This window comes from Arvicanthis niloticus, chromosome 14, assembly GCF_011762505.2.
Source record: "Arvicanthis niloticus isolate mArvNil1 chromosome 14, mArvNil1.pat.X, whole genome shotgun sequence".
NCBI classification, from domain to species: domain Eukaryota; kingdom Metazoa; phylum Chordata; class Mammalia; order Rodentia; family Muridae; genus Arvicanthis; species Arvicanthis niloticus.
The window spans coordinates 50,142,465-50,158,328 of NC_047671.1; the positions used below are offsets into that span (position 1 = coordinate 50,142,465).

Sequence of the window (15,864 nt, forward strand, 5' to 3'; positions counted from 1 at the left end):
TTGTGCGGATTTTTCACCTATTGTAAATGTTTATTTTTGCTCTGTTAGGATCCTAACTTACTTTATAATAAGCTGAATAAACAAGACAGCATTTTCCTCAGTAGCAATTCTCTAGGAGTGATCTAAACCATCTTTTTATTAAAGGGAAAATACTAAGTCTCGTCAAGACCTTGCCTCGGCTTCCTGAGACGGTCACTACTCCTATCTTCAAATTTCTCTATTTAGACAGAAGCTTCACAGTCCTTTCTATGCTGCTGTAATAGTTTGCAAACATTTTAATTGTGTTATATCAACATGAAAGGCTCAGTAAATATAAAATTAGCAGGTATAGGTCACTAATCCAGGCAAGAATATCAAAACAAACAAACAAACAAACAAACAAACAAACATTTACTAAGCTGTGCTGGGAGCATTTATTACAAGAGCACATCTTAGTTCTCTGTCCCCAGATCCCAACCCAATAGGAAAGTCATGTCAAAATAAAGGTCCTCCACTTGCTTGGTATGTCTTTCCTTTCATCTTTCAGAGGTTTGACATTTGATACTACACCAAAAGATGGCATCACTTTCTTGTAACATTTCTAACAGAGAGACCAGAATACATCTGGTTTCTAAAGTGAATTTAAAAGTAACCAGGATCAGACTGGTTCAGCTTAGATTAGCAATGCCCATCACTCGATCCAATTGTTTGAAACCATAGAGGGACCTGAGTTGTTCAAAACAAACTGAACTTTGATCCTATACCTATCCTGAAAAGAGATATTTTCAGAAAATGTGAGGTGGGCTAAACAAATGTCACAGGAGGGATCTAGCTTTTACAAGTTTTGAGAAAATCTAAAAACATTTTAACAATATTGATATACATTACATGTTGGGCATTCATTAAATCAGTAAAAGTCTTGACATTTCAGAGAAATTGTCATTCCTGATTAATACTGCTGTACAACAAAACCATGCATTTTTCAGACATTCTAAATATTCTAAATAGGAAAGCATAATATTAGATTAGACAGAAGATACTCTGATAATTCATTACCTATGTGTCACATTTATCTTCAAAACATCGATGTTTCTGTAATTTTTTCTGGACAACAATCAAATAGAATGAAGGTGAGGATTTTCGAATCAATAATGATTAATTTTGAGAATTTAACAAATGGAAGAAACTGTGACTTGTCAGTAACGAGTAAAGTTCTCTGTCTTCATCAGGAAATGATTTTCTAAAAAGAGACCAACCTGTAAGGATACACATGAAAGTTATAATCTTCTGAATTAGGAAAAAAAAGGCAAAACGTTAGATGTTCCTCATGAAGATAAAACAACAGAAAACAAGAATGCTTAGAAAGAACCAGTGTTCATCAGGAATCATGACAAGAGTCAACAAATTGCTAATTGTATCCCAAACCATTCATAGAGGAGGAATTTTCTTCCCTGCAGTTCACAGCCCGCTCAAGCTTGGGAGACAGGTTTTAGGAACTGAATATCTTTGGAATCCGACACTCCTGTCAGACACACCTCATACTGGTAGCTCTGGGACAGCGTCCCCGCACCACTGAAGTCCACCAGGTGGCCAGGAAAATGGCCATCAGGCTCAGAATAGCTACCCAGAGAGGCCGCCCTGGCCCTCCTGCAGAGCCTCACCCCGACGAACAACAGCACAGACAGGAGGAAGAGAGAAGACACAGAAGCCAAGGCAATGACCAAGTAAAGTGTGAGCGCTTCCTCATCCACGTGTGTGGGATCGCGCGCCACCTCTGGCAGAGGTAGGTAGGGCTGGGAGAAGCCATCTACCACCAACAGGTGCAGCGTGACACTGACAGAGCGGGGAGGATCGCCATTGTCCTTGACCACCAACAGCAGCCTGTGCTTGGACATATCGCGCTCGCTTAGCAGCCTGGTGGTGCGCACCTCGCCATTGTGAGCCCACACGCTGAACAACCCCGGCTCCGTAGCCTTGAGCAGCTGGAATGACAGCCAGGCATTCTGGCCAGAGTCGCGGTCCACAGCCACCACCTTGGTGACCAGATATCCAGGTTCCGCAGCCCTGGGCAGCAGCTCAGTGCAGGGTGCAGAAGCGTTCTGCAGAGGGTAGAGCACAAAGGGCGCATTGTCATTGTCGTCCAGCACCACCACGCGCACCAGAGCCTGGCTGCTGAGCGCGGGTGAGCCTCGGTCTGTGGCGCCCACGTGGAACTCGAAGGCCTGCAGGGCCTCATAGTCCAGTGCCCTGAGTGCAAACAGCTGGCCATTGTCTGCATTGATGGAGAAGAGCGAGGCGAGAGCCAGCTGCGGGTCTTGGGATGGCAGCAGCGAGTAGGTGATGAGGGCATTGGAGCCTGAGTCTGAGTCTGTGGCACTGATGGTGCCTATGTGCAGGGCAGGACTGTTGTTCTCGCGGACAAACATGGTGTAGGAGGTTTGGGTGAAGGCAGGGGCGTTGTCATTGATGTCAGACACCTGCACTGTTATGGTGTGCTGGGTTGTGAGCCTGGGTGTGCCCAGGTCTGAGACCTTAATGGTGATATTGTATTCAGCCCTGTTCTCTCTGTCCAGTGGATGCTCTGTTACAAGAGTGTAGAAATTTTTGAAAGTAGGTTTTAAGAGAAAAGGGATCTTGTCCTGAATTGAACACATCATTCTCCCGTTTTCTCCAGAGTCTTGGTCTCGTAAACTGAAAACAGCGACCACCATCTCTGACAAACCGTTCTCTGGGATAGGACTCATAAGAGACGTAATGACTATTTCTGGTGGGTTGTCATTCATGTCTGTAACCTGAACAATAATGACTGATTTTCCAGAGAGACTGCCACCATCAATGGCTTGAACATTTATTGTATAAGACTGAATTACCTCAAAATCTAGGAGTCTTTTCAAATGGACTTCACCAGAGATTGGATGGATTTCGAATGTATTTTGTACATCTCTAGAGATATGAGAGAATGAATAAGATATTTCTCCATTTATTCCTGAATCCAAATCTGTAGCAGACACCTTGATTACCAGTGAGTTCACAGAACTGTTCTCTGGTACTTGAACCTCATACAGGGCTTTTTCAAACTCAGGGGCATTGTCATTGACATCCATAACCACAACTTGAACTAGTACAGTCCCTGACCTGGGCAAGGACCCACCATCCATAGCTGTTAGTGTTAAGCTAACTGAAGCTTCCTTTTCTCTGTCCAGAGATTTGGCCAGTACCAGCTCTGGATATATTCTTCCTTTACCACTGTCTTTTAACTTAAGGTAGAAATAAGGGTTGGGGCTTATTGAATAGTTTTGGATACCATTCATCCCTATATCCAAGTCCTGAGCATTATCCATTTGAAATGAGGTTCCTGGAGTAGCACCTTCTGAAATATTTAGAAATATGCATTTTTCTAGAAACTTGGGAGTATGGTCATTTATGTCTTCAATCAAAAGCTCAGCCTGAAAAAATTGCAGAGGATTTTCCAGTAACACCTGGAAATGCAGTATACAGGGTTCACTGGTAGAACAAAGTGCCTCCCTGTCCAGTTTTTCATTCAAAAGCAAGTTGCCAGTCTCCAGTTCTAACCGCAAATAAGGCTGATAGTCATCAAATATAACTCTGGCCCCCCGTGCAGCCAGGTCACCCACATTCATATCTTTAATTATATTGGCTATAGAGGAGCCAGTCTCCATTTCTTCTGCCACAGAGTAACTCCAGGTCTTGGAAAGAACGAAGGACCCTTCCAGGAAAACAAAGAAAACCAGCACTTGCCTTATATGCTGAGCAGCTCCTACTTCAGGCTCCATCATTTCATAGACAAAATGCTTTCTGCTGTGTTGTCTCCGCTCAGTCTCTGGTAGCTCAGAGAGTGCCTCTGCTTGTCTGGATGTTTGGGAATTTATAGAATTGCGATCCTTTATGGAGGGCCTTGTGGGTGCCCCACCTTTGTAGAAAGCCTGTGTGCTGTTTTCTCTGGTGGTTTTGCTTCTGATGGTTAAAAGAAATCCGAGCTGCTGTTTTGAAACGTGGTCTCATCCTATCCTGCAGCGCCACCATGTGACAATGGTGGTCGTTGGGTTTCAAAGTCAAGTAACTTGGAGATAAATTATTAATTTGTCGAATGTGTTTTTAATTAATCTAAATTATACCTTCATCTTTATTCCCATTCCCATTTATGGATTGGAGTTTTTGTGATTTTCACAATAAATTACTATCTGATAGAGCTGCATTGATAAAATTGTTTAAAGTAGAATCTTTGGTTCAGTTTATGTTCTTCCTTAAAGACAACTGTAAAACTAAAGATAGTTCAAAGAACTCACACGTCATTGATTTTACAAAAATGAGTAAGAGATTCTTAGGAAAACTGCGACATAGATATCTCTTCAAGGTATTACCAAATGCTCTCAGAAAAGGCAGAAAGAGAGTGCTCATGCACTTGAAGTTGAGTCTGGTGTGTACAAATAGTTGTTTGGGGGAAAGCTGGAAATTTTGGACTAGGTAAATGGTATCATTTTCTTAGGAATACTCATGGGAGACATCCTTGGCTGCAGTAGAGATACTAGAAGATAAAGTTTGATGTGTCTGAATTCTGACACCATACAATTGTGAAACTGAACTTTACTATTTTGCACATTCAGGGCATCCAACAGCACGGTTCTATATAATTTATTTATCTATTCCATAATTTCCTCAGTAAATGTTTATTAAGCATATACTTGACCAAGTAATAGCCGTAAGCACTGGGGATTGAATGAGAACCATGAAAAAGCTGTTTCTGTCCTGAGAGAAAGAGAATGGAGTCTTAACATGAAGCATCATGGCTGCCTTGATGAGGAAGACTCCTGCCAACAGAAGATAATAATTTTTGAGGATCAGCTAACCAAATTTTGAAAGTGGAGAACTGGCCTTCCTGGAGAAAATATATTCTAAACTGATACATGTAAAATAAGTGGAAGTAATCCAAACAAAAATTTTAGGAGGGTTGGAGGCATAGCTCAGTGGTAGAGAGTGTGTGTGAATTCTTGCTCTCAGGGAAAGGCAAAACACCACAGTGCAAACCTGAAATGAGAGGTCTGTTCTAAAAGAACTAAAATAAGATCATGGCAATGACAGAGTGCAAGAAAAATGGTGGGATTCCGATTCCAATGGTGAAATTGGAAAAGCAAGCAAACAGTTTTTAAGGCATGCCAGTGGAAATGTAAGACTGTTCAAGTGTTCTGGACAGAAAAGTAATATAATCAAAGTTTTACTTTTTAAAAGATGGGTGTGTTTCAGAGTTAAGAATAAACTAGAAAGGAATGATATAAAAACCGGACACTGGTGATAGCTGGTTGCAATGATAGAGGTAGGAGATGATAGTAGCCTCAACTAAAAATATAGTAATGGATTTGCACCAAAACTATAGAATAATGTAGGATGAAGCGATAGAAAAATCATACATTATTAAAATAAGGAAAATTACTTTGTTTACAAGATTTAAAAACCAAATTACACTAGGGATATTAACCAATGATTGTAAACACAGAAAGAAGAAAAAGAGGGATATATATGCAGCTGGAGGGGGAATACAGTTGTAGTTTTTGGAAAAGAAAAAATTTTAACTTACACACATCTAGGGTATTTAAGAGTTTAAACTGACCATAGAGCATACCTATAGTCACACACCTGATCTTCCATTATAAAAATAAACTGGGGAAATAGGTGAACTCCGGTGACAATGTCAAGATTTGTTGGGATAAAGTAAAGTCTTGAGACCCTTTAAGAAAAATAATAAAACACAACTTAAGGATGTTTGAAATTGTGCTTTCTGGGGATGTAGCTCAGTGGTAGAGTACTTCTCTTGCACGTACAAAGACTTTTCTTTTTATTTGGACTCAGTTCTGGAAGGTCCTGTCATGGGAAGAGAGTGAACAAAGGGACAAGGAGGAAAAGAGAGAGAACACAGCCATAAGAGACTACCATCTTCATGGTCATGGGTTGACTCTTCTAGAGTAGAAATGAATCTGGAGTCAGGCATGATGATACACACTCATAATTTTAGCACTCCAGAAACTGAGGCATGGTAATCACCAGTTTGAACCCATCCTGGGCCTCAAAGTGCCACTTTGTCAGGAAAGGAAGAGATAATGTCATTTCAGATCAAAAACAGAGTCAAACTCCTAGATCCATATCTGTGGCAAGGTATGGGCCAATAAAGAGACCCTGTGCTCTCTATTAACTTGAAACAAAAATGACATCAAGTTTGTTTGATTCTCTGCTTTGATAACTACAAAAACTGGATAGAAGGCTTTTCTTACTTCTTTTAGAAAATTGAAGTTCTCTTATTTTCCACTGCTTCTACTGAGAAACACAAATCAGTTTGGACAGTGTAATTGTCATGTGTTGAAGTTAAATTTCTCCTTCCTGTGATTTTTAAATTAAAATTTCTCTTTGTCTTTGGTTTTCTAAAAATTCACTATGTTTATAGACAGGAACATCTCTGTAATGTATTCTTTTAGATTTACAGCAACCTCTTGGATTTGTTTGCTGATGTTTTCATTAGCTCTAGATGTCCCCCAATCTTTATTTCTTCAAATATTGTTCTGGTTAAAATTGTCTCATTTCTTTTGCTGAGCAGTGGTGGTGCACATATTTAATCCCAGAACTCAGGAGACAGAAGTAGACAGATATTTGAGTTTGAGGCCAGCTTGATCTCCAGGGATACACGTAGAAACCCTGTCATCAAAAACCAAAACCCACAAGCAAACCAAACCAAACCAAACCAAAATTCTCATTTCTACTTTTGAATCTTTTTTTTTTAAAACTTAGTCCTGTGTTTCTAACCATCTCCTCTTATATTTTTATCATATTAACTTCCTGAGTTTCATAATGTATAAATTATATTAAAACATCTTTAATGTGTCTAAGTATTTTTATTATCTTTTATTTTGTTTTAATCACTTGATTTTTGGGCCACCACACAGTGTGGGTGGTCAGAAGATACCTAGAGGCCCATCAACCCTTAGCCACTACTATAACATGCAAATGTGTGGTAGAGAGATGGGAGAGAAAGAGAATCAGAATGGTTCGAGCACTATGAAGACAGGTGGGATTGGACACCTGAGAGTGGAGAGGAACAGCCTGATGTGAGGAGCCTGCCCTCTCACCTGAGGCCATGTGAAGTCCTGGCCTATGCTGCCACTGAGGGACATGTTTGGGTCTGTGGCTATGCAGCAGCAGAGATCTGTGTTGATGTTTGTGGTCTGTATTACCACCAAAACCATATGGACATCTCTGGTCTTGGCTGCTTCCTGGGGCCATGTTGATGTCCAAGGGCTATGCAAAGCTGGCCTGGCCCCTCATTGGCTACAGGACTCTAGGGAGCAGACACTTACACCTCATCCAGGCAGCACAGTGAAGCTGGCCCTGGTGGTGAGCCTACAGGTGAAGAGTTGGCCCTGCCCCTTGCCTCTGCAGCACTCAAGAGATCAGGCCAGCACCTAGCCTGGGCAACACAGTAGAGCTGGCCCTGGTGGTTTGGGTGAGCCAGTCGTCCCAGGGCATGGGAGCAGGAGAATCGACCTCACCCCTTGCTGGTTGTGGCTTTAGGTGAACTAGCTGGGGCAGTGTTGGAAAGCTCACCTCATCCAGGCAGTATGGTAGTATGGGTGCAGGAGAGTTGTTGAGCTGACCAACTCACCTACCACCCAGGCTCAAATCCAGTGCTTTGAGTTGGCTCACCTTCAACATCTACCCCACCTATGAACTGCTGAAACTCTTGAAGGGGCAAGTCATGCAGATCCAAACTGCAGGATCTTATGGCACAGGGCAACAACAGGATATCCAAGAGGAGTCCTAGTGAGGATCCAGTATTGATAGTATAGCAGAAGCCTGAGGCTTTCTATGACACATTGGAGCTTCTATAATGAAATTTTTTTAAAAATTACTTTTTATTTTTCATTTTTTAAGGGGAGGTTGCCAAGGCAGAGGAAAGATACAAAGGAACAGGGAGATGAGTGGGATTGTACATAATGTGAAATTCACAAAGTATCAATAAAAATTTTAAATTAAAGAATTTTTGATTAATGTGCTTTTCACTGTGGAAGCTTAATTTTGTCCTTATCTAATATGTTGTGTTAATGTTGATTTGTCTGCGTGTGTATATGTACATGTGTCAGTGCAGGTAGTGGCAGAGATCAGAGAGGGCGTCAGTTTCTCTGGAGCTAGAGTTACAGTTGAGCTGCCAGGGGCATGGGGAATGGAAATAGAATTCCCACTCTTAATGTCTGAGCCAATCTCTTTAGCCCACCACTCTTTCATGGTATGATAGCATTGTTTTGTTTCCTGGTGGCTCTCAATCATGGCTTCATGTTTCCTGTGTATGCAGTTGTCAAGAATATTAATAATGCAAAGCAATTGTGTAAGTCATCTATGTTTAGGGCATCATTTATTTTATAAAAGCCTGCATTTGATTTTCTCTAGACAGACCTAAGATTAAGGCTGTCCCTAAGACAGCCTGTCAGGGATAGCTGATTAAATTTAAGGATGAAAAGCAGGCTCAAGGTTGAAATTCCATACAAGGTCTTATGTATTCTAGTTTACTCTCCATGTGATTAGTGGGAAATACTTCTGTAAATGTCTCTGTTTGTTAGGGTTTGATCCCCCAACCTGTAAATCATTGACATGAAGGTTTAACTTTTCCAAGATTTTAAATGGTCCCAGAAAAAATATGCACATTGTAATTATCCATTTCTCTACATTTCCACATTAAATTTGAGCTGTCTTAATGGCTAATTGCTTCCAGTGAAAGCAGAGGCCAGCATAAATTACATTTAATTACAAAAATGTATCTGTGTACTAGTCCTATAGTCACACTGCTATTAATATATCTGTCTAAAATCCTCCACTGTACTGTCCAGCTACAGATTGGAGACTTTATAATTTGTAATATAATTAGGCATTTATTAATCATAAATTCAAATAACCACAAAGAATAGATCTGTATTCTGCATCTTAGAGAGCCCATAAAGCATTATTAATATTTTATAATATTACTTGTCCTTTTTTGCATGCTAAAAATTGAACTTTGGACATCCTATATTATTCTCTGCTGGGAGTTGAGAGTGAGGCCAAGGCCTTGTAGCTACCTGCTAGGCCTACACAACTAGTCATGGTATTTGTGACTTTCATTCTTATTTTTAACATCTAGTGGGTCCTTTTGAAATGGAGTCCCAGTCTGCAGCATAGGCTGGTCTTGAATTCACTGCATAGCATCATTGTCTTGCAGTTTATGATGGTGCTGTTGCCTCAGTGTCTCTCAAGTGTGGGGATTTTAATCCTAATTCACCACTTTGCTTCTTTTTAACTTTTGAGACTCTGTCTCACAGAGTCAGACTGGCTTCACACTCTAGTCTCTCACGTACTTACATTATGAAAATACACAGCATGTCAAGTTCTGTTTTTTTCTTTATTTCTTTTTAAAGGAAAACTCTTACTATGTAGTCCAGGCTGACCTTGAATTGATAATTCTTTCACCAGTTGTCTGACTGCTGGGATTACACATTTGTTTTTTCATGCTTGGATTATATTTCCTTTTATTAATGATTAGAAAAGGTAAACCTAAGTCATTTTTAACACTTTAAAAACCTTATTTCAGGGAGAGATGGCTTATCAGTTCAGAGCACTGGCTGTTCTCCCAGATGACCTGGGTTCAGTGTCCAGCATGTACACATGCAGCTCACAACTGTCTGTAATTCCAGTTCTAGGGGATCTGACACAATCACACAGACATACATGGGAACAAAACACCAATGCACATAAAGTAAAAAATTAAGTCATTTAAAAATACTTATTTTACTGGGTGATGGTGGGTAGTTGAACACACTTTTAATTATAGTACTGGGAAGAGAGAGAGGCAGCTGGATCTTTGTGGATTTGAGGCCAATCTGGTCAATAGAGTTAATTCCAGGAAAGCCAGGGCTACACAAAGAAACCTTGATTTGAAAATCAATCAATCAATGCATAAATAAAATTAAACTTAAACATCTTTATTTTAATTGCCAAGAAGATTTTATCCTGTTCTTTCTGGTATAAGACTATTCTCTTTAAGACAAGATTATGAACTATTATCTGCATTAGCAGTAAGTGTATAGAGTACCACAAATTTAACCAAGAAAACATGTGTATTTAAAGACAACGAAGCAGCAATATCAAGACCTAGAATATTCTGATAATTAGAAAGCATCGCTAGAAATCAGAGAAGGAGAAATTACCAAGAAAGCAATTCTTGAAAACACTATAAAACAAAGGCCTCTATCACTGTCTATGGAGGGGTAGCATTTAAAGGAAATTATTATTTTCTGATGAAATAATCTAACAGAATATTACAAATGATCCAATACAGTTTCTATCCAGGTACAACAACATTTAGACTCTCTGTTTGTTGGGTTTAAATAGTGTGTTGGGGACACTCTCATATATGGTAACATTTGCCCCTTTTTAGTTCCTTCCTTCCTTCCCTCCATGTCTTTTGCTGTAGATCCATCCAGGGCTGCCTGCTTGTGGACTCAGCCCAGTACTATAGTAATCACCAGCTCAATTCATTGACTCTAAATACTTAAATCAGCATTTCCTTTGCCGTGTCTTATATAAGAAACAGCAGAACCATTAACATAACACTTCAACAAAATAAACGAAACGTGCAGATCATTTCTTTGCATCACTATAATCCCAGTAAAGATTTTCAAAGTAACTGCGAGAAAAACATGTGAAATGAAAATGCATGCAACATCAGTAAAACCTTAAATCCAATACAGATTAAGAAAAAAAAAGAATTTGCAATTTGTCAATAGAAAGAAATTATTGAGAGTTTAAAGTAAATTTTTAGTGAATATTAAAACCAAGGCTATTCCGAAAGTTCTCCTTTTCCATCATATTAGAATCAGGGTCATGGAGCTGAAGACTGGGCATGACTGGCTTCAGGAATTTGAACTCATTTGTCCCAGTACTTCCTGTCAAACACACCTCGTACTGGTAGTTCTGGGACAGGGTTCCTGTGCCGGTAACGTCCACCAGATGGCCAGGAAAGTGTCCCTCAGGCACAGAGCAGCCACCCAGAGAGGCTGCCCTGGCCCTCCTGCACAGCCTCACCCCCACGAACACCAGCACAGACAAGAGGAAGAGAGAAGACACAGATGCCAATGCAATAACCAGGTAGAGTGTTAGAGCATCCTCTTCGTGCGCGGGATTGCGCGCCACCTCTGGCAGAGGCAGGTAGGGCTGAGAGAAGCCATCCACCACTAGCACATGCAGTGTGACACTGGCAGAGCGGGGAGGCTCTCCATTGTCCTTAACCAGCAGCAGCAGCCTGTGCTTGGGCACATCGCGCTCACTCAGCAGCCTGGTGGTGCGCACCTCGCCATTGTGCGCCCACACGCTGAACAACCCCGGCTCCGTAGCCTTGAGAAGCTGGAATGACAGCCAGGCATTCTGTCCAGAGTCGCGATCCACAGCCACCACCTTGGTGACCAGATATCCAGGCTCCGCAGCCCTAGGCACCAGCTCAGTGCAGGGTGCAGAAGCGTTCTGCAGTGGGTAGAGCACAAAGGGCGCATTGTCATTGTCGTCCAGCACCACCACGCGCACCAGAGCCTGGCTGCTGAGCGCAGGTGAGCCTCGGTCTGTGGCGCCCACGTGGAACTCGAAGGTCTGCAGTGCCTCATAGTCCAGTGCCCTGAGCGCAAACAGCTGCCCATTGTCAGCATTGATGGAGATGAGCGAGGCGAGAGCCAGCTGTGGGTCTTGAGCCGACAGCAGCGAGTAGGTGATGTGGGCATTGGAGCCTGAGTCTGAGTCTGTGGCACTGATGGTGCCTATGTACAGGGCGGGGCTGTTGTTCTCATGGACAAACATGGTGTATGAGGTTTGGTTGAAGGCAGGGGCGTTGTCATTGATGTCGGACACCTGCACTGTTATGGTGTGCTGGGTTGTGAGCCTGGGTGTGCCCAGGTCTGAGACAGTGATGGTGATGTTATACTCAGCTCTGCTCTCTCTGTCCAGTGCTTTTTCAGAAAGTAGAGTGAAAAAGTTCTTGAAGGTGGGTTTCAGAGTAAATGGAAGGTCATCCTGAATAGAGCAAATGATCCTTCCGTTGTCTCCAGAGTCTTGATCTCGGACACTGAATAGAGCGACCAGGGTCTCTGAAGCATTCTCTGGGATTGTCTTTGTAATTGATGACATGATCACTTCTGGTGCATTGTCATTTATATCTAATACTTTAACGGAAAGAGTGCATTTTGCTGAAAGACCTCCACCATCTGTTGCTTGGATATTTACAGAATAGGATTGTATTACTTCAAAATCCAGTAGTGATCTCAAATTGACTTCCCCAGACATTGGGTTGATTTCAAAGGTTTTTCTAATATCTTCTGTTGTGTGCAAAAATGAATATGATATTTTTCCATTATTTCCCATATCTAAATCTTTAGCAGAGATGGCAATAATACTGGAGCCAACAGGTGTGTCCTCTGGGACCTGCACCTCATAGAGACTCTGAGCAAACTCGGGAGCATTATCGTTGATGTCCAAGACTTTAATGACAATCAGTGTTGTTCCAGACCTGGGTGGAGACCCACCATCCAATGCTGTAAGTGTCAATCTAAGCTCCGATTCCTCCTCATGATCTAAAGCTTTATCCAGTACCAGCTCAGGGTATATCTTTCCATCACCACTGTCATGAACTTTAACATAGAAATGAGAACTGGGGCTAATGCTGTAGTCCTGGAGACTGTTGCTCCCTATGTCCAGATCTTGTGCATTCTCAATTAAAAATGTGGCTCCAATAGTAGTGCTTTCTGATATTTTAATAGTTATTTCCTTGTCTAGGAATGTAGGGGAGTGATCATTTATATCTCTGACGTCCAGCTCAGCTCGATAGAACTGTAAAGGGTTTTCCAGTACCACTTGAAAGGGCAGCACACAAGGCTGGGTGGAGCCACACAGCTCTTCACGGTCCAGTCGCTCATTCAGGAGCATATCTCCGGTCAGCAAATTAAGGAGTAAATGCTTCTTATTATCATCTGACACTACCCTGGCCTCCCTGGAGGATAGCTCCGCAACCCCCAGCCCTAAATCCCTTGCCAGATTAGCCACAAAAGAGCCAATTTCTGTTTCCTCTGCTACAGAATAGCGCAATGATTCAGTACTCGCCTGAGACAATCCCAGCAAAACAAAGAAAACCAAGACTTGCCTTTTCTGCAGGATGAGAGCCCTTCTGGTTCCCATGGTTCCTTCAGGTGACTTCTTTTACTCCAAAATTTAAATCCAGTCCCAAATTTGAGAGATAAAGGCCGGTTACTTCTTTTGAAGATTCCTTGGCAGCTCTGTCCGTGAAGCTCCTGTAATCCTTCTCACCTAATTGGCTGTTCTCGGGTCCTTTGGATAGCGGAACCCACAGGGCTGGCTATGCACTGTTTCATCTTATCCTATAGCGCCACCATGTGTCTGTGAATTTTTTTATTTAATATTTTTTCTTCTAAAATTTTATGTCTATTTAGAATATTAAAAAGCAAATTTCACATAGATTATATTTATCTCTTAAATATTCACCTATTATTTATTATTAGCAAAACTTTAAAATATAATTACAAATTATTACCACAATAGACATGTAGAAATACTTCTTGGATATAGCTTATAACTCAGTCTGTTTGAGCTTTCCTGGTTTTCTACAAAATGTCTCGTGTTGTTGGTTTGTTCAAACTAGAATTCAAACACGGTCCATTCTCTGTATGAAATCAGTAGTTCTTTGAATGTTCAACTCAAAAAGATACAATAAAGTGCCTCAAAAGAAATAAAAATATTTGTTTCAAGACAATTCTTTAGTAGTTACAAATATTTACCTCCACTCTGGTTAATATTTGTTGGGGGTGAGTTTATTATTACACCATTACATTTTGCACTTACACACACACACACACACACACACACACACACACGAATCAGGAAAAGTACAAAACATAATACTTTTTGTTAGTAGTGAACTTAAGACAAGGTAATATTGGATTTCTTGCTTTTACATTAAAAAAACAGTAAGGTATGGTGGCTCACACCTTCAATTCCAACCCTTGAGAGGCAGGGGTAGAGGGATCTATAAGAGTTTAAGGTAAGCACGGTCTACATAGTGAGCTCCATGTCAGTGAAAGCTATGTAGAGAGACACTGTCTGAAAACATATATACATATGTGCATGCAGACATGTATTCATGTGCATATGGGAAGATATGACACAGTAGGATGATCTTTTTATGGAGCTTGCAGGAAATAAATATTGATTAGCTAGTAATTAACAATGTAACACTGCAGAGGTAAAGAATAACAGAAACATCTTGAAGAGACATGTAACTGTGACCTAGGAAATGGACAACATTTAGGAACACTGAATCATGGTTCTGTCACTCACTCTCTGTAGACCTGGACAAATTATATACCTTTGTCTCCTTGTCTATAAATAGGATGCTGATAGTGTTGCCCCCAAGGGGTTTTGTCACAGAAATTAATAAGCTGACATTTGCAAAATAACCAGAAAAGAATTAACTAAATGTCTGTTAAGAGAAAACAATTGAATCGTGTGGCAGTGCCTCTGTAGTGGTGTGAGTGTGTGATTGTTCATTGAAATCCTGGTTCAATCCCTATCTTCAAAATCAGATTAAGTATAACAATCACAACATAGCCATCAAATTTCATTTATTTTGAGTATGTATGACTTTCCCTTGTTACTAGGTATTGGGTATTATACATAATCCAGGAATAATTTAAAGTATATGGGTATGTGTGTGTAGGTCATGAATAAGTGCTACTCTTATTTTTTACTTTTTTAAAAAATGTAGTCTTGTACCAGGATGATAGAAGCAATGTTCACTTATTTAAAAAAAAGAAAAAGAAAAATGAGTATCTTTCCTAAAACAAGGAAGACATTCAAAACCACTCTTTGAAAAACAAGCAGATTTAAAAAAAAAAAAAAGCAGCAAATACCTCATAGTCAAGAAAAAAGTAAATGTTAACATTGTCTATTGTATTTAAGGCAGTATTTGTGGATGGCAATGATAGATGACTGGTAACATATGTAACACTCCTCTACAAGTACCCAAACACACGATGTGGTGGTTTGAATGAGGATGCTTGCCGGGGACTCTTATGTTTGAATACTTGGTCCCTACTTGATAGAACTACTTGAGAAGGATTAGGAGGTGTGGCCTGGTTGGAGGAAGTGTGTCACTTGGGCTTTGAGATTTCAAAACACTCACACCATTCCTAGTGTTTTCCTTTCTCCTTCTCATGTGCAGATCAAGATGTGAGCGCTCAGTTGTTCCTGCCAGCAAACACTTGCTGTGCCATCATGGACTCTAACCCATTGAAGCTCTAAGTCCAGAGTTAAGCATTTTTTAGAATAAGTTGCCATGGTCATATGTTTTATTACAGCAGTAGAAAAGTAACTAAGACACAAGGCAACTTGGATAACCTGCCTATCTGAGCCTCCTTGTGGTTTGGTTTGACCTTAGCAATTTTATAGATGGATTGACAACAGTATTTACTACTGTTTTGTCCAGGACAGAAGAGTTCTAAATGACTATCTTTCCCCCAAACCATCTAGAACACAGGTATGACAACAAGAAGTTGCAGCCATACAGACTATTAGTTTGCCATAGGCAATGCTGGAGCAGTCATTTAGAGTGAAATCTGATTCCAGAAGAACCAGAGGGGCAAAGCTGCTTCCTTTATACAACCATTTCATTGACACTGTCACACAAAAGAAAAAGACTTTACAAAGCACTGTGTAGTTGCATATCTTTGTTTTGGTGATATATTCACTGTATATAGACATTATTTATGACTTTTAAAATAGAATTTTCAGTAGAATGAT

The 15,864-nt window shown here is 40.7% G+C and overlaps 2 protein-coding genes across 3 annotated transcripts; both read right to left on the reverse strand.

Moving 5' to 3' along the window:
- Positions 1-4,673, reverse strand: LOC117719697 (protocadherin beta-18-like). 2 transcript variants are annotated; one of them, XM_076912764.1, is made up of 2 exons: positions 1,515-4,673; positions 1-1,235 (listed from the first exon to the last, which is right to left on the reverse strand). In XM_076912764.1, exons 1-2 carry the CDS (start codon positions 3,774-3,776, stop codon positions 1,176-1,178), a joined length of 2,322 nt encoding a protein of 773 aa, XP_076768879.1. In that variant the 5' UTR covers positions 3,777-4,673; the 3' UTR covers positions 1-1,175. The 2 variants fall into 2 exon arrangements, with proteins under 2 accessions (XP_076768879.1, XP_034373799.1); XM_034517908.2 differs by having other exon boundaries at positions 1-4,671.
- Positions 4,674-9,971: 5,298 nt separating this feature from the next.
- Positions 9,972-15,782, reverse strand: LOC117719699 (protocadherin beta-14-like). Its single transcript, XM_034517910.2, has one exon. The coding sequence runs from the start codon at positions 13,225-13,227 to the stop codon at positions 10,828-10,830; it is 2,400 nt and encodes a 799-aa protein (XP_034373801.2). The 5' UTR covers positions 13,228-15,782; the 3' UTR covers positions 9,972-10,827.
- Between the last annotated feature and the right edge of the window lie 82 nt (positions 15,783-15,864).

What these genes read in the sequence shown, in the direction of transcription:
- LOC117719699 (XM_034517910.2), bottom strand. Translation starts at nt 13,227, where the DNA reads ATGGGAACCAGAAGGGCTCTCATCCTGCAGAAAAGGCAAGTCTTGGTT.
- LOC117719697 (XM_034517908.2), bottom strand. Translation starts at nt 3,776, where the DNA reads ATGATGGAGCCTGAAGTAGGAGCTGCTCAGCATATAAGGCAAGTGCTG.